This window comes from Diadema antillarum, unplaced genomic scaffold, assembly GCF_040938485.1.
Source record: "Diadema antillarum isolate AM-2024a unplaced genomic scaffold, OU_Dant_1.0 seq00002036_RagTag, whole genome shotgun sequence".
Taxonomy (NCBI): Eukaryota; Metazoa; Echinodermata; class Echinoidea; order Diadematoida; family Diadematidae; genus Diadema; species Diadema antillarum.
In genome coordinates, this window is record NW_027272688.1 from 216956 (window position 1) to 239047 (window position 22092).

Here is a 22092-nt window from a genome sequence, read left to right on the forward strand (position 1 = left end):
CTTAGGCAACTTTACTCCCTTTTACAAAATGGCCCTCCGCATGGCAACAAAGTCGCTGGCTTTGCCTAAGGCAAAAGCATCTGCAGGACCATTGAGCTGAAGGTGTTGCTTCTTTTATATCTTTAGAGGGCATTAATATTCTGGGGAGGAAATTAGTACGAGCAGACGGTCTGGAAGCCAGACTACCGGTAGTGCGTTATGAGTGTAGTGTAATAATGTGCATGTGTAAAATACAAAAGGGCATTCATATTTTGCATGCAATTGTGACGTGTCTGTGTTGGATGTGGTGTGTTTATTGCTGGGATTGTCTTTTTGTCATCTTCATGATACACCCTTGTATAATAATTTCTCCTATAACCTTGGCATGGAGACTTCAAATCAACGCCTTTCACACAAAATTACACTCTGTAGCAAGGAATCAATCGTTGAGGCACGTGGCCACATCATTTCAAGCTTCATTTAATAGAGCAATTTCCTTTCAAGACCCCCCAAACATCAACAGACGAGGATCTTTAAATATTTAATAACATCAGAAGTGTTTCAACTTTAACCTTTCCTTTACATGGACTACTATATACCGTAAATGTTATATTTTTGCGCTGAACAGCTCAAAAACACATTCGCAAGTTCTTGAATTCGCGCTGCACAATTGTCAACCCATTCAAAATGTGCAGAGGAAATTGTGAAGATATTTTTGCAGTTTTAGAATTCGCGCTAGCCACAAGTAGCATGAAATACACGAGAATTAATGTACAGTACCACAAAATTTTCTGCATTCACAGTATGCCTTGTATTTTTCTTTAGCATAATTAGATCACAAATTGGAATTTGTACAATTTCATGACAGAATAGGAGATACACTCTTTCCCTATTCAAGGATCATATCTAACGAATTCCCACCTTAAAGATGGTTAACACTACTCTTTTGTTCCAACAGGATGCAATATTCTAAACTGTTGTATAACTTCACAAATATCGGTTGAAGCACAAAATCTGTTAAACTAAAACCAGCACAAAACGATTCAAATTCATGAAATTCTTCTGAGTTGTTTTTATTGCAACTAATTGACAAATTGCCCTACATCGACGTAAGGAAACACTGAATTGATCTGCGTTTTAGTTGTGGCCAGAACAAAAGAAATCATGGGCATACATACATGTACTCAAACAAGATTCAAACGTACGACCTCCTGATCTCTGGACAGGCGTCTTATCCACAAGACCACCGAGCTTCCGCTCGACTGCCAGTGCTGGTGCTAATCCTTATAGCATGCAGCAGTTACTGCGTAATTATTCAAATCCAGGAAATTCTTGTCAATTAGTTGCAATAAAACAACTTGATGGATAAATTTCATGAATTTGAATAATCATGCAGTACCCAATGCATGCTATAAGAACTAGAAAAGCACTGAGCGCAGACCTCCGCCAAGCATGCAAATCATTTTCACCACTGATCTTGTTCTTCCGTAGAGATATCAGTGATTTCCACCCATACGTACTTGTGTGCTGAAAGTTGCCAGATTTCCCAATATAGAAGCCTTTGTTACGTCATAAACACTCAGCTGCACGGCACGCCTCACCCCAGCAAAAACTAGAGCCCGCACTTTAGCGCGCGCAGGCAAACCTCAAATACGCGTAGCCTGAACTCCCAAGTTCATTAACCCTACCTGCCAAAATGTCAAAAATCCTTCATAAATTCCCCAAAAATTTTGGATCACTACCAAAAGTTAATTGATTGGTACTTGTCTCATTCTCAACCTTTCCTGCAAGTTTCATCCCAATCCGTTCACCACTTTTTGAGTTATTTTGCACACGGACAAACGAACTAACGAACTAACGAACAAACCAACGGTAACGAAAACATAACCTCCTTCCTTGGCGGAGGTAATTAGAAGCAGCACTGGCTGTTGGGTGGAAGCTCGGTGGTCTAGTGGGTAAGACGCCTGTGCAGAGATCAAGAGGTCGTAGGTGCGAATCCTGCTCGAGTACGTATGCCCATGATTTCTTTTGTCATGGCTACTACTGAAACACTGATCAATTCAGTGCTTATTTACGTCAATGTAGGGCAATTTGTCAATCAGTTGCAGCACAAAATGTATGCTACATACAGTATCTCTCAACCACCCTCTGCACTGTACTATATAGTGTGCCACATAATATAATGTGCACTTGTTCTTGACTTTGTTTGCTTCTCAGCACAGATCTCGTGAAGCTGTCATTAAATAGGGATTACATAATCCCCCTAATCCCTATCTTATCACAATGGCCTTTTTGTGGGACTGTTGCACCATTTCGTCTGAGTGGATGTCTACACACACTTTCCTGGCTGACTTCCCCAATATTCAATTTCAAGTCATATCTTTTTCTACAAAACAAAGACATATTCTTGTCTCTGAATTTGTAGAGGCAGAATGAATAGTCTTGCTCTCTCGGGCTTGTTATTTTCTAACCCCACAGGGCTGTGGAATTACAAGTACCATAATATCATCTCCAAATGAACCGGTGCAATTTTCACAGCCTTTCTACCTCCCTTAAAGCAGTTAGCCGTAAGATTTCTGAGAAACTCGAGATACTTTTGGCGGCTCAGCCAGCCATATGCTGATACCATGGCATACATCTCAATTTGAATGCCACTCCCCAACTTCCCACTCTCCTGTTGGCCAGCTTTCCGTCAACCAATGAAGGTTGGGGGTAAGTGCTTCTGTTGTAATCAGCCAGTGACATACAGCATGATGTGATTTTTCTTCAGTTATTTCTTGGTGGCCTTCAAGTCAAGAGCCGCTGGTACTCTAAGAGAAGGCTGGATTTCTTCAGGCTTTCCCATGTGCGACCTGCATACTGGAACCTGACAAAAAAAATCGGAAGAAATTTTGTGGAGATCTGGGTCCCAATTCATTTCTACAACAAATTTGCTCTCAGCCAATCATATGCAAGGATTTCAGTAGCTTATAACAACTATCATTACTTGTTATTGACAACAAGTTTTATGAAACGGGGCCCAGGACTCTAGATTTGTCGAGACTGCTTTGTAGATTATTTCAAAATGTCTCTCTAAAATCGGTTTGCCCCTTAGGTGCTTTGTTCAGTCAAGTAACATTCACACTGGAGCTCTTTCGCTGTCAATTTGCGCAGACATGTGGAAGCCAACTTGTCAATGAATAGAGATCATCTAATCCACCTAATCCCCATTGCGTCACCATGGCCCTCCTGTTGGATTGAGGCACTTTGTTATACCCACTGAGTGGGCTTGCTATTAACCCGTTCCTTCCGCAATAATCTGAGAGCCTTTAATGCCCCCAAACGAGATTCTTTTTGCCCGTCGACAAAGAGGCAGACAGGTTGGTAATCCACCTGTGTGAAGGCAGTCAAGCGGTACATTGTATCCCCCTTTCCAGGGTCAACTACATGTGCCAGTGAACAATGGAAATATCCATCTGGTGCACGGTATGAATAGAGCGTGCGCTGATGAGTTCACAGAATCTTTTGTTCTACTCAAAAACCAGGTACCTGAATAAGGTGACTGGGGTCAGCGAACCCACATATCTAACTGTCTCAGCCTTGATCGCTATGTACATGTTCGTACGAGTTTACAGCAGAACAAGCAAAAAAACTAAATCAGGAAAAGGTACATAATACTGTGAAATATGCATTTTTCAAACAGAAGGAGAACAAATGCTGATAAAATAAACTCTGATCTTTTTCTCAAATCCACTTTTCTGAGCATTTTAACACAAAGAAACATGAATTTAGGCCACTAAAGCAGGCACTCTTGTCTTCATTTAGGGAACCTGGTAAACCAGGTTCCCATATATCAGTTGCTCCCTCGGGAACCTGGTATACCAGGTTCCCGTAAGGAACGGGCTAATTGACTTTACAACTAGGTCAAGTTTGCATGGATTACTGAATAGGGCTGATGAACCTTTGTAAGGTCGACAAAGTACAAGGGCACATAAAAGGTTAGGGGGACTGATCCCTTCAGACCTGCCCAAAACTTCATTACTAAAAACAGGTTTTTGTTCCATACAGGATTGCAACAATTATCATAGAATCATGATACTGAATTTAGCATTGATGTTCATACATGTTGTACACAACAGATAAGAACCAGTTGTGATCTGTAGTATATGGAAATGGAAGGACTTTTAGCGACACAAATTTCTGATGCCCCACCCTACCCCTTTTCACTATGCAACCTTAAAATCAAGGTGAAAACACAGATACAGTTGTACAATAGAAACTAGGTATAACGAACAAACTAGACAAAATACCTATTTAAAGCTACACATTTATATTGTAATTCTCCTTTTCTACTAAACTCTTTCCTTCTAGGCCTGTACGGATCATACTCTTCATATACATGTATATAATGATAAAACAAAAATAAATATCTGACATATGTACTGAACAAGATTTCTGAGTCTCATAGACCTCCTGTTGCCACGAATTAATTGTAACTGAGCTGGGGCTATATTGAGCATGATGGTAAAATCCAATTTGACATCCATCCAAAAGACTCACCAGTTCTTCTCTGTGAGTGAGGTGTGGGTGATCAGCGGCCTGCTGGCAGCATAGATTTGATTGCGGAAGGCTGCCACAAGGAGTTCTGTCTTGGGATGGCCCCTGTACACCAGGTCAGGGACAAGGCGCAGCAGTGTCGACTTGGTGTCTGTGGTAAAATGAACATGTTTTTCAGCGTGGGTAAGTTTCATCATTTTCCTTTCCACACTGTTAACATTCAGGTGTTTAAATGTATCAGAAGTGAAACTGGACTTGTTCAGAGAATTTGAATGAGAAAACATCATTGCATACAGAAGATTCCTCCCTGTATACTTCAAATCAAGAGGCTTATGAAATTTGCTGGTCATGTAGTTTGTTGTGTTCTGTTGTTTGTTTGTTTATTCATCTTTTTGTTCTTTTTTTTTTTTTTTTTTTGGGGGGGGGGGGAGTTTTCTTTGAAGTGCAAAATAAGCCCACTATCCATTTCGTCACAACTGTTCATAATCACACACTTCTTCTATTGTTCTACAGAGAAGTTGGTACGTTATGATGAAGTCCTCGGGACCAGTGCTTTTCTTTCGATACTTATATTGAAATTTTGTTACAGCTGAACAGTAACATTTATATGTGACCCGCTACAGCAAAAGGATCCTAAAGTTGGGGAGGACATTTTTCTGAAAGTGACATGACATTATTCCCTTAATCTTTCACTTTAATGTCATATGTAACATGACTCATAAAAGTACTCAGTGTGGAGATATCGATGATTTTATTAGGGCATGTCGAGTGGTTTAGGAGCGACTTTAGGATCCTTTTGTTGTGGCGGGTCACATATATAAATTTAGATTATGATTTAGGACCTGAATGTTTACTTTGTTGTAAACAGAATTTTGTTAAAACCATGTTCATTATAACAGGGAGTGCACTGTATTTCCAGAGTATACAGGACAGTTAAGAACATCTTTTAAAAAAATAAAAAAATAAATAAAGGAACAATCATCTATAATCATAATCATACCACCTTAAAACTTTACTCTTTTTTCCTTCGTTTTTATCAGAGGCTTGTCACTCAATTACATATGATGGCATAAATGGTATCCCGGCGTATCAAATAAAAATCAGCCATTTTGTTGAATTATTATTTTTTTTTTACAGGTTGTACCCTGGGTGCCAAAAAATGGGAAATCATTTTGGTGCTGGAGCTGGCGCGCGCTAGCCACTACACTGCACTGCACTACACTGAAGTACAAGCTATATTGCTAGCACATAGTATACCATGCATGCATAGTACCGCATGCAGTGGCATGGGAATTACTGTACACGCACGCACAGTGCATGCATTTCTCTGCGGCTGTCCTCAAGTGGACGTGAGGTGGCGCTACACAACATGGTTCAAGTTCGAGTTCAAGTTCGAATTTATTCGTTTTTCCACAATAAAATCATACAGACATAAATCTCACTTTCTTGAGTGACAGATACAATGTATGTAAATTCGTACAAAGAAACCAACAATAATGAGAAAAACTAATAGTATCAATACATTGCAATTGTTGCAGAAGTGACGAAAATGAAAGAATTGTCAATATGCACTGTGTGAAAAAACGGAGGGACCCACTAAAAAGACAATGCTTGTAGAGTGTGGGCCCCTCTTGTATTAAAAACTCGATGCAAAATTTGACTAAATATAGCAACAAAGCAGCACGAAAAGTTTGGCATAAAAAGTTTAGCAGCCCACTAAGAGACAGACGGACAAACAGTTACACACAAAACAATAACAAACGAAATAATGAGCATGAGACAAGACTGGGACAGCAACAAGACTACTTATAGGGAAGAAAACTGACTCGACGACACGACAGGAAACAAGACTACAGCGCGACGAAGAGGTAACAAAATAGACAGGAATAAGCAACAGAGACAACGATCATCGGAGGTTAGAGGAAGAAAGAGAAGAAGAAGAAAAGAAGAATATACAACAAACCCTTCAACTGCGAGGTATAAGTTAAAGAAGATCTTATCATAATCAAAGCTAAGGCAAAGGTAACAATAATGAAAAAACGGCAATAAAGATTTGCGGACGGGAAACAAAATAAGCCTATGAACTAATCTGATTCAGGGGGTCGTCATTATAGGATTGCAAAAGAAAAAACTTCAATCTCCTTTTAAAGGAGTATATAGAGGGAGCAGATTTTATATCGTGGTTCAGGGAATTCCAATAATTAGGTCCAGTGTAAATAAGTGTATTCTTTGCTAAAATCGTTCGAAGAAGTGGTAAATGAAATTCGTTAGAGCGTCGGGTGGGGTAATTATGGAATGATTGATTTTTTTGGAACATAGAACCAAAGATAGGTGGCAGTAAACTGTTATCATACATATACATAAATTGGCCTAAGTTGTATAAAAATAATTCGTTAATTTTTAGTAGCTTATTACAGTTAAACAATACATTTGTATGTGAACGAGTGGGAGAATTGGAAATGATACGGAGGGCTTTCTTTTGCAATAATAACACTCTATTCAGCAGCGTCTGATGTGTATTGCCCCAAGCTAAAATTCCATAATGAAGGTAAGGGAGTATCAAAGAGGAGTATAACACAAGTAATGTCTTTTCAGGAATATAAAATTTTAGTCTGTTCATAACACCTATATTTCGAGAGATGATTTTGCAAATATGATCAATATGTATTTTCCAAGAAAGTTTATTATCTACAAAAATACCAAGAAATTTGAAATATGACACACTTTCTAAATTACAATCATCCAGAACTATTTCTGAATTCAAAGAATCAACAGTATTGCTGAAAAGCATATATTTTGTTTTTTGAACATTCAATGACAACTTGTTAGCTCTGACCCAGTTGGTCACTTTTTTCAATTCTGTATTAGCTTGTTGAACAAGAACATCGATATCGTTATGGGCAAGAAAAACACTGGTGTCATCAGCATAGTGTATAAAGGAAAGTACCTCTGAAACAGAGGAAAAATCATTGATATATATTATGAATAGCAGCGGCCCTAAAAGACTTCCCTGTGGAACACCACACTTTACATCTCTTATAACTGAATTATTATCTTTAATTGAAACAAACTGTTTTCTGTCAGCTAAATAAGTCTTGAACCACTCCAAGGCCTTCCCACGTATTCCGTAGTGCGATAACTTGTGGAGTAAAATGTTGTGATTAATTGTATCGAAGGCCTTGGAGAAGTCCAAGAATATACTAATGAAATGGGAATGATTGTCAGTTGCATTAACGACTTTATCAATAAAATGAAGAACTGCATGGATGGTACTATGTTTTTCTCGGAAACCAAACTGGGAATTTGTGAATATTTTGTGCACATTTAAAAATTTGATAATTCTGGTGTATATTATTTTTTCTAAAACTTTCGATAATGAGGATAATAAAGAGATTGGACGATAATTACTGACATCCAGATTATTACCTTTTTTAAATATTGGAATTACTTTAGCCAATTTCAGTTTATCAGGAAACATACCATTAGAAATTGACAGATTAAAAATGTGAGCCAAGGGATCTGCGACTGATGATATAACACCCTTAAGGATACAATTATCTATATCATCATAACCGGAGCTACGTTTGTTTTTTAAAGAGGATACAATATCGATAATCTCATATCTGTTTGTTGGAGTTAAAAAAATAGAGTTGGGGTTACACTGGCCTAAGAATTCAGTAAAATTCTGTTCTGTAGCCGGAATACCATGAGCAAGCGTTTCACCTATTTTTGAAAAATAAGAATTAAAAACATTTGCAATATCAACAGGGTCATCAATTATTTCATCATCCCACTTTATTTCATCTATTTCTGCTTTTTTGTTCGGAATATTCATTGCCTGCTTTAAAACTTTCCAAGTATTTTTAATATCAAACTTAAATTTCAACAACTGCTGAGAATAATACCTTTTCTTTTCCAAACGTAAAATCCTAGTTAATGTGTTTTTATATAATGTATATTTGTTCTTTGATCGTTCAGTTTTTTCCATTTTATATTTATAATACAATCGATTTTTTCTATTAATTGAACGAAGAATTGATTTTGAAATCCACGGTAACCTAGGCGTCTTTTTATAATCCTTTTTACTTTTTTGCTTTGGAATAATATCATCCAAAAGAGAATTAAATATTTCCATAAAATTATCAAAAGACAGATTAACTTCATCATTTTCATAAACTCGTGACCAATCAGCATTATCAAGAGCGGCATCAAAACTGGCTAACTTTTCACATGAGACTCTACGTTTGCATAAAGGAGCCGAAGGTTTAGCATCATTAGCCAAAGTTTTCAAAGTAAAATGAGTCATGATTGGGAAATGGTCGGTCACATCTGAGAGAATTATAAAAGAATCGGGAAGAGGTAAGATATTGCAAAACAGATTGTCAATTAAAGTAGCAGAGTGATCCGTGACGCGAGTCGGTTTAGTAATGAGTGGCAAAAAGGATGAAGACAAAAATGTCTCAAGAAACTCGCTTGAGATACAATCATTTCCAGATTTCAGCAAATCAATATTATAATCACCAAGTAGAAAGCAATCCTTATTTCTAAAAACTGGGTTTTTTACCAGGTCTGTAAGATATGTCACAAAATCTAAAGTATTCGAATTAGGAGGTCTGTATATTATACCCAATAACACATTCCTACATCCTGGGATAGAAATTTCTACAAAAAGAGATTCAACAGTGTTGTCCATTCTACAAATGTCGTTGTGAACAATACATTTGTAAATACTTGATACATAAAATGCAACACCGCCTCCACTTCTGTCCGATCTATTACTGACATACATATTGTATCCGTCGATTGCAAAGGAATCTTCCGTAGTGGAAGTCAACCAGGTTTCGCTAAGTCCAATGATAGAGAGTGATTGGCTCGCATCGGATTCTAATAAAAATTTTAACTCATCAAAATGTTTATTCAGACTTCTTATGTTAAAATGCAACAGAGAAAACGTGTCTTTAGAGAAATTAAAATACATATCTTTGAATTGATTAACTGTTATATAATTACATGACGTGTTCAGATTTAAATCATTACTAAGATCATAAGGCAGTTCATTTACTGCTGAATTAAGATTATCGGCAACGAAGTTGTCATAAGGAGTTGCTTGTGTTACTGGTGCCTCATCAACTGAGTCAGATTCGGATGTTGTGAGCCTATACAGTTCAAAAAAATCGTCATTTGGCACGGAATGAAAGGGTGCATTCGAGAGATCAGCCATAACGAAAGATGAAATTGTCTAAGATATGAACCTGCATAAACAGTAGCGCTGTAACGAAGGAATGCCATATTATGCAATGAGAGAATAGCCAGCAGACACGGCAGAAGGAATGTGACAAGGCGCGGGAAATGATCGATGCACATAACAGTGTGCATGGGTTGCGTAAAGACTTGAGTAGATAGAGGATCGTTGCGAAGGAAGGGAACTGGGAGTAAAAGAATGCAGAATGAATTGGGCTAGAAGGGTCAATAACGATGAGAGAGAAGAACAAGGAACACACACAACAGGTGAACGAAGATACAACGAGTGTCTCGGTGGGCATGGTACCCCGGGGCAACACGTGATGCATCATATGTACCTTTGCTGGGTTGAGTATTCTCCTTGTCCTCAGAGTCAAAGGCTGGTAGGAGGAAGAGGTTGACATCCAGAGGGAGTGTCTTTGAGTTGAGACTTGGCATGACACCGCTCCTGGCAAGTGAGGAACAGCCTGCCGGCAGAAGACAATACAATACACGCATCTACTCACTCATCATCATTATTACCTCTGCCAAGGGAGGAGGTTATGTTTTCGTTACCATTGGTTTGTTTGTTTGTTTGTCCTTGTGCAAAAAAACTCAAAAAGTATTGAACGGATTTGGATGAAACTTATAGGAGAGGTTAAAAAATGACACAAGTAACAAACGATTAAACTTTGGTAGTGATCGGAGAATTTTGGGGGAATTTACGAAGGATTTTTTATATTTTGACAGGTAGGGTCAATAAACTTGGGAGTTCAAGTTGCGCATTTTTGAGGTTTTCAAATGCACACAAAAGTGCGCGCTCCAGTTTCTGCAGCTGGGCGAGGCGCGCCGCGCAGGTGAGGGTTTATAACGTAACAAAGGCTTCTATATTGGGAAATCGGGCGATTTTTCAGCATGCATGTATACCTATGGGTGTGGAAATCACTGATGGAAGCCCAAAGAGCTTTTCCCCAGTGGTGGAGAGGAGAACAATCTCTTTGGGAAGAGCAAGATCATCAGTGGAAAGTAGCTGCTTGACGGAGGTCTGCGCTCTCAGAGTGCTTTTCTAGTTTTCACTGTCATCATCTTTACATATATCTTAAGTACGTCACATTCAGCATGTCAAACTTCAAGTGCCAGAAGACTAGATTTTTATGAATGAAATATCAAGCAACATTTTCTTTTGTTTTTGATACAACATAATGTTTACACATAAATGCATTCCATGTGTTAATAGAATTTCCATTCAAAGTACAGTCAAACCTGTTATAGCAGCCACCAAAGAGAGGTGAAGAGTGACTGTTATAGACAGGTGGCCACTACAGATGGGTTAGTTGGCTGCTATAAACAGGTGGCCACCAAGGCTCCATTTCATAACAGGTGTTTGGATAGCAACTCCTGCCGGAATGGCAACTTCCAATAGCAACAGCCAATCAGGAAGCAGGATTCTTGTCGTTACCATGACAATTGCCATCCCAGCAAAGAGTTGCTATCATATCAACTGTATATGAAACGGGGCCCTGATCTCTCTTTTTATTGTGATTACTTTTCTTTTCTTCATTTAAATTTTCATATTTTCTTCTTTCTACCCCATTATGCTCACTTGAAGCATTTACACATACTACATAAAGACTCATTGATAAAATAGGTTGATATGCTATCTTTTAAAGAAGTTTTCTGCATAGCTACAGCCATAGTCCATCAGAGATTTGATGACATGCCACGTAATATCACTCAGTCTGCAAATTAAAGGGCAAAATGTGGAAACCGAGCAAACGTTGCCACAGTACCTGTGTATTTCAGCTTTGATGTCGCCATGAGGGAGCAAATGGACTGCTCCATGGCATTGACTGCGATGGGCTGAAAGCTCTCTCTGCCGGCCTTGTTCTGAACAAACACTAAAAAAGAATGGAGGAATGAGTATGAGATAGACAAATTCCGCATGAGTATTAAAAGAATATCTGGAGTTATCAAAATGATCAATGTCATGGTGGTTACTCGCAACTTTATTCTCTATTGCTCAAGGTCATTTGATGAAAGTTGGAATGTTCATAACTGACAAAATATTATCTGGTTATCCTATGCCTCTAGCACAAAGCTAACAGGCAAGAATTAAATACCATGTGAAAAGCAAACAATAACAGCATTGAGAAATACCTGTGTATACAAAACTTGCTGTATAACAAGCATATATGTAAGTAGCTGAGGTCTAAGGCTATGTGTGAAAATATCTTTATGGACGTAAAAAAGGTCTGCATTCACAATATATTTGTCCACTCAAATGAATATGTACCCCAACAATTGATCATCATGAATCAGGCAATGCTTCAACTTCTCCTAATCCAGTAACAAATTGCAGATACCCATTGCTTCTACAATACATGTATACCTATATTTGGCACAAAGTCTTCGTGGTTCTCGGCACTACTGCTCTCTGATTGGCTGCTTGATGGGGGTGGGGTGGAGGGCTTGAGCATCTCGGCTCTCTTGAGGAACTCCATGAGACCAACGTCACTGAACCAGTCTTCTACCAGCAGCACCACATGGCACACAGTGAGGAGAAAGGCTGCCACGTGCAGGGACTGTCCCATTTGGCAGGGGAGGGGTAATCAATGGCAACAAAAAGAGAGGGGATGATTTGTCAAGCAAAAATGAATACACAATAAGCCAGTTCGGAGTTAGCTCATGGGCACATTGGTACGCATGACCTCTCTTCTTTTTTTTCCAGTCGGTTAAGGGCACTTCACTTGTTTTCACAGCGACATAATGCATAAGCTTTATGTAACACTTTTATAAAATTCATCAATCCTGTTCAAACAAAGAATGAACTTGCATAGACTAGATGACCAAACCATACCATACCGTACCACATCATGCCAGATTTGGAGCATTTGAGCGCTCTGTGGAGAAAGTGTACATCATGAGTTATTTTTGAACTCGAGTCAGAAGGTGTCACATGTTTTGTAGGAAAAGGGTCATGCACCTGGCACATTTCCACTCCTTACAATGTATGTACAGGTGTCCCAAACAAAGAGAATCAGCTCACTGTATTATGATGTAGTGCCTGTTATGAACAACTTTTGGCATGGCACAGTACGCTTTGGAGCACATCGGGAAGTGATCCACTTTTGGCTCGGTATGGAACACTTTAGGAACATTCGGGCGCTCCTCTGGTGTGGGTGTGGTACAATACGGTGCAGTACGTTTTTAGGTACAGTGCGCTTTAGGAGAGCAATCAAACTCACCCATGTTCCACATGAATGACATCATACATCAACTTAAATGCATAGGAATAAATCATAAGAAGGCTTGTTTGTGTGTAATCTCACACTGTCCTACTCCATTGCCTGTACCAATTAGTGTTCACTTTAAAACAGCGGAGTATCACCATTGAGGTGCTGCAGGGAATAAACTCCCTTCTAAAAATTGGACAGCGAGTTTGGTCAGTGGGCAAATGTTTTGGACCAAAAAAGTGTAGAATTCTATGAAATGAATGTGCAACACAAATGACATTTCGTATAGCAGTCGTATTCAAAATGCATAGCAACTTGCTGTGAGATACCAGAAAAATCATCCCCTCTGTTGGCCCAGGGAGAAACAGGGAATCTGGCTGACCTGCATCTCGGCATAGTGCTCTGGGGAGGAGAACTCCTGGGGCACCACCTGCTTCTCTGGCCCCAGCAGCCGGTCCAGGATGGAGGAGCTGAGGACGGGCTGGGTGTCCAGGAGGATGATGCGCTCCTCCGTGATGAACATGTCCACGCCCGACGTCTGGTGGCCAGCCTGCTCTGCCGTGGCCTGAGACTGCGTCTCGAAGATGAAGGAACTGAGAGAGAAGGATGGTCAGTGTTTCAACCGTGTGGAAGACATGTGGTCATACTGTTGACTCATAATTATATTTCCTTGAGAAATTTGATGACAGTATACAGTGTATCTAATGCCTGAATGATACCCATTATACAGGTTTAAATCAATAAAATAAAACAAAGCAAAAACCTTCTTAACATCTTCGTGTACATTTGATTCTACAGCAATCTGCTATTGAAGAAAATGAGACAATACTCGAAGGGTGTTATTTTCAAATATTCATGTGGGGGTACTGTGGCATAATGGATAAGACTCCCGACTCCCAATCGGAGGACCCTGAGTTCAAAACCAGTCCAGTGCATACATCCTCGGACGAGATGTTTTACCCATCATATCCCTTTCGACCCAGGTGTATATAAATGGGTATCTGGCAACGCTAGGGTAAGAACAAAGAGATTTTCCCCAGTGACTGCTAGAGTGCGGACTCTTCAGACGCCCTGTACTATTGTTTTGTGATTGCACGGGGAGCATTAGATGACAACGAGGTGGTAGGCTCACCCCTCATGCTAACACGCCAGCAAACGAGCAACCGAGGAGCAGTCAAATCAAGAAGTGTGTACTCGTGTAAAAGTTCAAAAGTTCGCGTAATACGCGCTGTAAAAATGTTACTTCAGTACGCAAAGTTCGCCATAACTAAGTGGGTCAATGGCAGCCCCCATGAAATCACTGACACCATTGTAGAGTCCGCCCTCTAGTGGTGGGGAGGAGAAAAATCTCTTTGGGTAAGAATAATGGCAGGGCCCTCTGGTAGAGCAGTAGCAACATTGAAGAGGCTACCCTGGATGAATAAGACCTTACTACTACTAGTACTATTTTACAATGAATCAAATCAAATACTGTAAAACGAGAAATGTTCGCGTGCATTTTAATTTCGCGAATTTCGCGAGCGTGAAGATTCGCGAAATTAAAATGCACGCAAAAGTTCTTTTGTACACTATACGCACTGAATGCCAGTGGCAGTTCGCGAATATTTCATGCCGCAAAAAAGGCCATCGGCTCCAATTCGCGAAAAATTCATGCCGCGAATATATCATGTTCTACAGTATGCAAATGTGAAGTGGCAATTGGCTCCTAACTTTGATAAATGCTGACAAATGAATTCTACCCCACTAGTTGAAATCACTGCAGTGTCGCATTCGTGCTGTGGCAACTGACTCTCAGTACACTCACTTGCATGGATCGGTGTGTTCACTACCAGCCAGGAGTGACATGACAGTGGACTTTCCGCTTCCCTGCATTCCCAGCACGCCTACCACCAGGAAATCTGTCTGGTCCAGCAGGTACTGATGAGGTCAAAGGTCACATGCACAACAAGGTCAAAGAGGACAGTTTGAATAGTGTCTGTGAGTCCACATCCTAAACTAAAACAACAGCATTGAGGCTCTACTTGAGGATGAATTCTAGTCCTACATATGAATAGAAATTCATACTTTCAACGCAGGCTACATGCAGTTTCCTATACCGTTTGTTTCTGGTTTGAAAAATAAAAAAAGTGCAGGTTATGATGATATAAGCAATATGATTTAAAAAAGGAGCAATATATTCTATTGTGGATCCTTTGGTGTATATTTTCAATTTGTCAATGTCAAACGGTCAGTTTCCGGAACAAATGAAAATAGCAAAAGTTATTCCTATATTTAAGAATGGTGACAACCTGGATATTAGTAATTATAGACCTATTTCTTTATTATCTTGTATATCAAAAATCTTAGAGAAAATTATATATAAAAGAACAATGAATTTTTTGAAGACGCATTGTGTTCTGACAAACTCCCAGTTTGGTTTTCGAGAAAAGCATAGCACCTCTCATGCATTTTTGAATTTTATTGATAAAGTAGCACATGCTTTAGATAATCACTCTCATTTGATCGGTATCTTCCTGGACTTCTCCAAGGCCTTCGACACTATTAATCATAATATATTGCTTTATAAGTTGTCCCACTATGGTATACGTGGGAAGGCCTTGGAGTGGTTCAGGAGTTATCTAACTGATCGTAAACAATATGTTTCAATAAACAATTATAACTCTGATATGAGAGAATTAATGTGTGGCGTGCCACAAGGTAGTATATTGGGGCCGTTGTTGTTTATTGTTTATATTAATGATTTATGTGCTTCCTCCCAAGTGTTATCATTCATACTTTTCGCCGATGACTCAAATGTGTTTTATTCACATGAAGATCCAAATATTCTTGTGCACACAGTAAATGCGGAGTTACAAAATTTACGAGATTGGATACGAGCTAATAAGCTGTCCCTGAATATCAATAAAACCAAGTATATGTTTTTTAGTAACACTTTAGATAATTTGAATATGGATATTTATTTTGATGACACTGTTTTAGAAAGTGTTTCATATACAAAATTTCTTGGAATCACAGTAGATGATAAACTTTCTTGGAAATTTCATATAGATTATGTTTGTAAAATTATTTCACGCAATATAGACGTCATTAACAGGTTCAAATTGTTTCTTCCCCAACATTCATTATTCATACTGTATTCGTCTTTGATACTACCTTATTTAAATTACGGAATCTTGGCATGGGGAAACACGCATCAAACATTATTAGATAGGGTTTTATTGTTACAAAAGAAGGCACTTCGAATCATTTGTAATGCCGCTCCTTTCTCTCATACAGCTTCTTTGTTTTCTGAAAATAAGATTCTGAAATTAAGGATTTGTTTTTATTTCATTTAGGACAATTTATGTATAGTTATAATACTAACTGTCTTCCGCTTATATTTGATTCTATGTTTCCTCGTAACCTGACATACCATAGTTACTCAACAAGACAGTCTAATGAATTTCATTTGCCCCTGCTTAGAACGGTTTTAGCTCAGCAGACATTTATATATACAGGCCCAAGATTCTGGAACTCCCTTAGTCCAGACATACAAAATGCTCCTTCTTTGTTTTCATTCAAAAAAAAGATTGAAATCATTCCTTCTTAAGTCTTATAATGTAACAGAAAGAAATTAATTTTGTTTGTTTATCTTTTTCAGTAAGTAGGTTTTGTAAGCACCAGGATGCTATTGATTTTTCATAGGCTTGTTAGGTCGCGTCTTTCGCGGAATTCCGCATCGCATCCCCTGTTTTTCCTATTGCAAACTTACGTGCCTTCACAGAACAGATAATGTGTTCTGCTATCAGCAATTCCATACAATTGTATATATCACTTTCTCGTCGCTTTTAACGCTCTACACTTCTAATATGGCTAATAGTCTCTGTTGGTTTGATCTTGAATGTACCGATTGATCTAGGCTTTTTGTTCTTAGTTGTCTCGTCTCTTTACTTGTATTTATACTTCTTCCCTTTCCCCTTTTCCACTTCTTTTTTCATCCTGCACACTTGTAGTTAAGTTTTCACCTTTTTTTTTTCTTCCTGCAAGGTGCCCACGTTGTACAAGCATAGTCTTTTGAGTGGGTACCTCCACTTTTTTTTTTGCAGAATGTATAAATATGTCTGTATGAAAAATGCCTAAATTTGTAATGATTATTGACAAATGTTATCCTTTGCTATCTATGTATCATTCCTTCAAACGTATGTCGAATCTATATCTTTTGTACATTCTGTTGAAAGAAGTGAAAATAAAACCTTTGAATTGAATTGAATTGTTATATCCTCTGATTTTGCATTATTACACAATCCCAAAATGCACCAGAGATCAAGCAATCATTCAATAGCAACAACAGCAGCAGCAACAACAACAACAACAGGTCATGATATTATCAACTAGTTCATTTGAAAATTCATTAGGACTTGTCAAGAAATATTTTTTACAGGAATGTGTAATTTAAAAAATGTCATATCTTTCTTTACTTTTATCCGATTTTTGTTGTTTTTGCAACATTCGGTAGGGGTTTTTTTTTGCCTCTTTCTTAAAGAGTTTCTTTTTTTTTTTTTTTGAGTGGATTTCCTAATTAAGTATCATACCTCTGTGCCTCCATCCACCCACAGGAAAGAGTTGTCAACTAGCCGCACTGCCTGCGACATGGTTGGTGGAGCGGCCAGCCTCTTATGGATCGGAACTGTGTGAACAAAAATGATACAATACATTGCTATCTCACTGCAGTTGTCACAGCTTTATATTGTAGCCATATGACTTCCAAAGGCAATCATTCACAACTACATGGAGAGTTTTATTGCACAACCTGATAACTCAAATCATGCTAATTTCATACATTTGCCATTAAAGCTGCTAAAAAAAAAGAGAGAATATGATAAGAAAATATGGGATATGTTTACTCAGAACTTCAAGAACATCCCTTGTTATGTATAAGTGAGGTATTACTGGAAAAAAAAAAGATATATATATTTTTTTCTTTTGCTCTATCTCATGATCTGATGATGGACTAACTTTAAAATTCTAAAAAATAGCACTTGAGATGTTTTGTGATCAAACTCCTCATATGAATACATAATCTTCAGTCTTTATCCTACCCAAGTGAAAGCACAGGTAACTTGATGTAAACAGAAATATTTTTTGTTCTCTCTCTGTGATTTTGTTCTTTCGTTCTTTGTTTTTTCTTGCTTTTAGTCATTGTTATATGCCAAATTTACTGAATCTACGTTTTCGTTCTGTTATATTGTATACATGCATGGACTTGCAGAATAACAGCCGATGGCTGAGCAAGTTCTCTTTTATTACCATGTGGAAATAAAATGAAAATGAAAATGAAATGACAGTTGGCAAGAAGTCCATTCGCATCTGCAAATACTTTACATTGTATGCATAACGTCATCTTCACTGACTAGATTATACGCCCATTTCAAGACTACATGTACCTTCAATGGATATCCCTGGTATCGGACCACTGGAGACCCTCTGGCCCGGTGAATACAGCCTACCGGGTGAGCCGGTACTCCTACCCCTCTGTTCTCCATCGCTACCCTGCTTTGACTGGGTTGTAGCCTTGGGTGAACCGTGGGTAGGGGACGAGTTACCGGCAGCGTTGCTCGTGGAACCGCTGGTGGAAGCCGGAGACTGGCTGTTGGCACTGTCTTCCCGGTCGCGCACCTTGATCTTGATCTGCGGGCCGGGGGACACGGGGCGCGCCTGTCTGTGAGGGCGCTCTGATGATGTCCGCTCAGTGTCTTGCCCCTGCTAGGTAAATGTTTATTTACTGTCTCAGTCTGTGCAAGTTTGTATATTTAGTGGATACTACGACATGCTCATATCGTGGTATTGAATTGAGGGGCATGGCAGGTTATGGGGTTTGCAGACTAATAACTAAATTTTGGGCAGAGTCTCTCAAGCTTCAACAGGGTCTCGCTACATGTACCTTGGTACAGCTGTACTTGTGGGCAAAAGAGTGACCACAGGATTGCTAAAACAGGGGATGAAACCAAAATTCAGATGTGCACTGAGTGAATGCAGAACACATCGGTGAAGTTCGAGGAAAATTGGACAATCTGCTCAAAAGTTGTGAGTTTATAAAATTTTGGTGCCACCACAGTTAGATGAGAACTATTTTATGATGTCATGCATGGACATATGATGACATAAATGGTATCCCGGGGTACCAAAGAAAAATCAGCCATTTTGATGAATTATTGATCTTTTTAAAAAGGTTGTACCCTGGGTTACCCAAAAAAGGAAATCATTTTGGTGCTGGAGCTAGCGTGCACTAGCCACTGCACTGCACTGAAGCACATGCTATTGCTAGCACAGCGTGCCATGCATGTGTAGTATAACATGCAGTGGCATGGGAATGACTATGTACATGTACACGCACACACAGTGCATGCATTTCTCTGCGACTGTCCTCGAGTGGACGTGAGGTGGCGCTACACAACATAGTATCCCGAGGTACTACGGTACCCCGGGGTAAAGCGTGATGCATCATATCCAAAATATAGAGAGAATTCAGCCTGCATGAAATATGTATGGAGATAAATATTGTGTCATAAATATTGGGTAATTTGCTTGCACCTTTGAACACAGCTTTTGAGAATGGTAGACATAAGGGGTAAAAAGGATGTGTAATCATCACGACATGTTATCTAATATGATCCATTCATACAGTACTTTGGATAACTCAGAGCATTATTCTTAGCTTGTAAACTCGTAAAATATGTGATGGTTTAAACTTTATGAATAATTTGTAAATATGTTATGACTAACAGGTGATACACTTACCTTATTGGAGAGAATCATGGGAGGTGGTTTGATACCAGGTGATTCTGCGCCACCACGCTCACGGGGCATCCCCTCCTGTAAAACCAATAAATGCCCGTAAGAAGTCTGGTGAACGCCTCTAGAAAGACATACACCTATTGGTTCGTACGACCGCCCTGGTCCTTGGCCAGGATGTAAGTTCCAAACTAACGTGGTCTGACACATCCTGTGTGTCATTAATATAACAGCAACATCCAACTGATACATGAATGAATGAACATGAAAAAGGCACATTAATCTATTTCAGTCGTGACAAGTAATGTTTTCAATCTGCAGCATCACAAATGAATCAATACTGACTGTACCGTCTTCTTTTTCAATGTATTACGGTATTAAGCAAGGTTCAGGTGCAAGTGATATTCTCATTCTCATTCTTATTATCGTTAATATCATAATCATTATGAAAGAAATTACTTAAATCAAGCAAACCACTTGAATGAAGACAGAGTCACATAAACAGCATGCTCAAGTATTGGTTGGTTGTTGCTTGCTTGAGATCAATTATATCATTACAGGTATCAATAGCATCTTCTAAATACATGAGTAAATGAAGATAAATACACTTGAGACTTCAGTGTAAATGAGATATAAAAATCCTCAATATATGCACAAACACACACAAACAAACAAAATCTAGAGATTTTCAAGCTGATTCTACCAAAACTTAATATTACCTTTGGCAGTTGCCACACTGTCCAATCATCACAAAGAAAAATCAAGAATTACAAATCCACATAGAAGAACATTACAAAGATCTTGCCTGTTTTCCACTTTTGGGTTTCTTCTTACGCCGTCTGTTCCCTCCTGATGCACCTCCATTGGCCCCGCCTGAACTACGGCCCCCCGGGCCAGGGGATTCCCCACCACGAGATGAATGCATGCAGTCAGCTCACCAGATTTTAAGACGACGGTTTATGTATCAAGCTAGTCTCTGCAGAAAAATTCAATTATTTTCAAAGAAATACACTGTCAGTCTGTGACTTGATCCTCAAAATTATTTAAGGAATAAAAGCATTTGAAAAAGGAACAAAAAGAAAGAAGTTTGCCTTTGCTCAATGATCCTATGATCAATATCTGAGTGGAATGATCTCCAAACTTGGACATTGCACTTTAATTCTTAGCTCCCGCATTGAGTAACATTAGAGTCCCTATCGCATATTATTTTACATTGTACAGCTACAGAAAGTAGGGTAAAACACCCAGTATTCGGTCATTTAAGCTTTTCTGCAATACTTTTTAAACTAAAATAATACATACATACATCATATCTACAGCAATGTATGTGAAATATATCAAATTTCTTAAATCTCAATTTTCATTTTGTTAAATATCTCACAGAATTGCACAAAATCCCAAAATTGTATATCACCTTGAAAATTCCCCAGAATGTGGTCACCGCTACCAGAATTTGGTCACGCGTTCAAAGTCAATGTATGTTCAAGCCAGCTGAAAAATGCGCGGCGCACTACCTTGTTGGTGCAAAATTGCATCGGCGGCGTTGCGGCGCCCGTTGGTAACCGAATACTGGGGAATCAGCACTTGCACTTGCATTCAACCCTTGTGCATTGAGTCACTGCATCGGCACGTACGGAAATGTCGTTTTTCTTTTGCGTTTTTGAGGATACAACTGTACCATCACACTCCGAGCTTGCGATAAGCAAAAAATCCCGCAAGAGAACGGCATATATTTCTCGATTTTTAGCGCTTTTTCGGTGACCCGTACTCTCAAAACTGGGCTTAATCTGCGCGCACTTTTGGAGAGTCGTGCCGATTCTGCACTTTTGACGGTGAAATTTGGGATTTGGGATGGATTTTTGGAGGGGACTAAGTAAGGCCAAGGGATTTTCCTGTTGTGAATGAGTGCGCAAGTATGTGAATTGATGTGATTTGCGTATGTTGTGACAGTAAAACTTACTGGCTGGTGATTAGTGATAAGTGACCAAATTCTGGTAGGTGACTGAATACTGGTACTCTTACTCCGTTAACTTCAGTTCTACTTCTAACGTAAGATTGTGCACGCAGCGTACATCACGATCTCTCGTAAAGTGCTTTTAAAAGCATGAAAAGTCTTTGGCAAAAGAGTGAGTTTATTTTGAGTGACGACTTGAAACAAAAGTTGACGTTAACAAACGGTCAATATTGTACTTAAATTTATACATTGACAGGATCAAGATTGATGCGTTAATTCCACCAACCGATTTGTGTTGCTTGTTGAATGTTGGTTCAATCACACATGATTAAACAGGGTGTAAAACATTATAACTAATTGGAAAACGGCTACTTTAATATTTTTATAAGTAACTTAGCA

General features: G+C 38.9%; 1 protein-coding gene across 1 annotated transcript; it reads right to left on the minus strand.

Annotated features, from left to right (window-relative positions):
- Nucleotides 1-2766: 2766 nt before the first annotated feature.
- LOC139713701 (nonsense-mediated mRNA decay factor SMG9-like) lies at nucleotides 2767-20709 on the minus strand. Its single transcript, XM_071625406.1, has 11 exons — nucleotides 20545-20709; nucleotides 19746-19817; nucleotides 18392-18710; nucleotides 17540-17634; nucleotides 14773-14885; nucleotides 13351-13561; nucleotides 12125-12317; nucleotides 11526-11633; nucleotides 10095-10223; nucleotides 4519-4666; nucleotides 2767-2845 (listed from the first exon to the last, which is right to left on the minus strand). The coding sequence occupies exons 1-11, from the start codon at nucleotides 20662-20664 to the stop codon at nucleotides 2767-2769; spliced, it is 1587 nt and encodes a 528-aa protein (XP_071481507.1). The 5' UTR covers nucleotides 20665-20709.
- Nucleotides 20710-22092: the final 1383 nt, after the last annotated feature.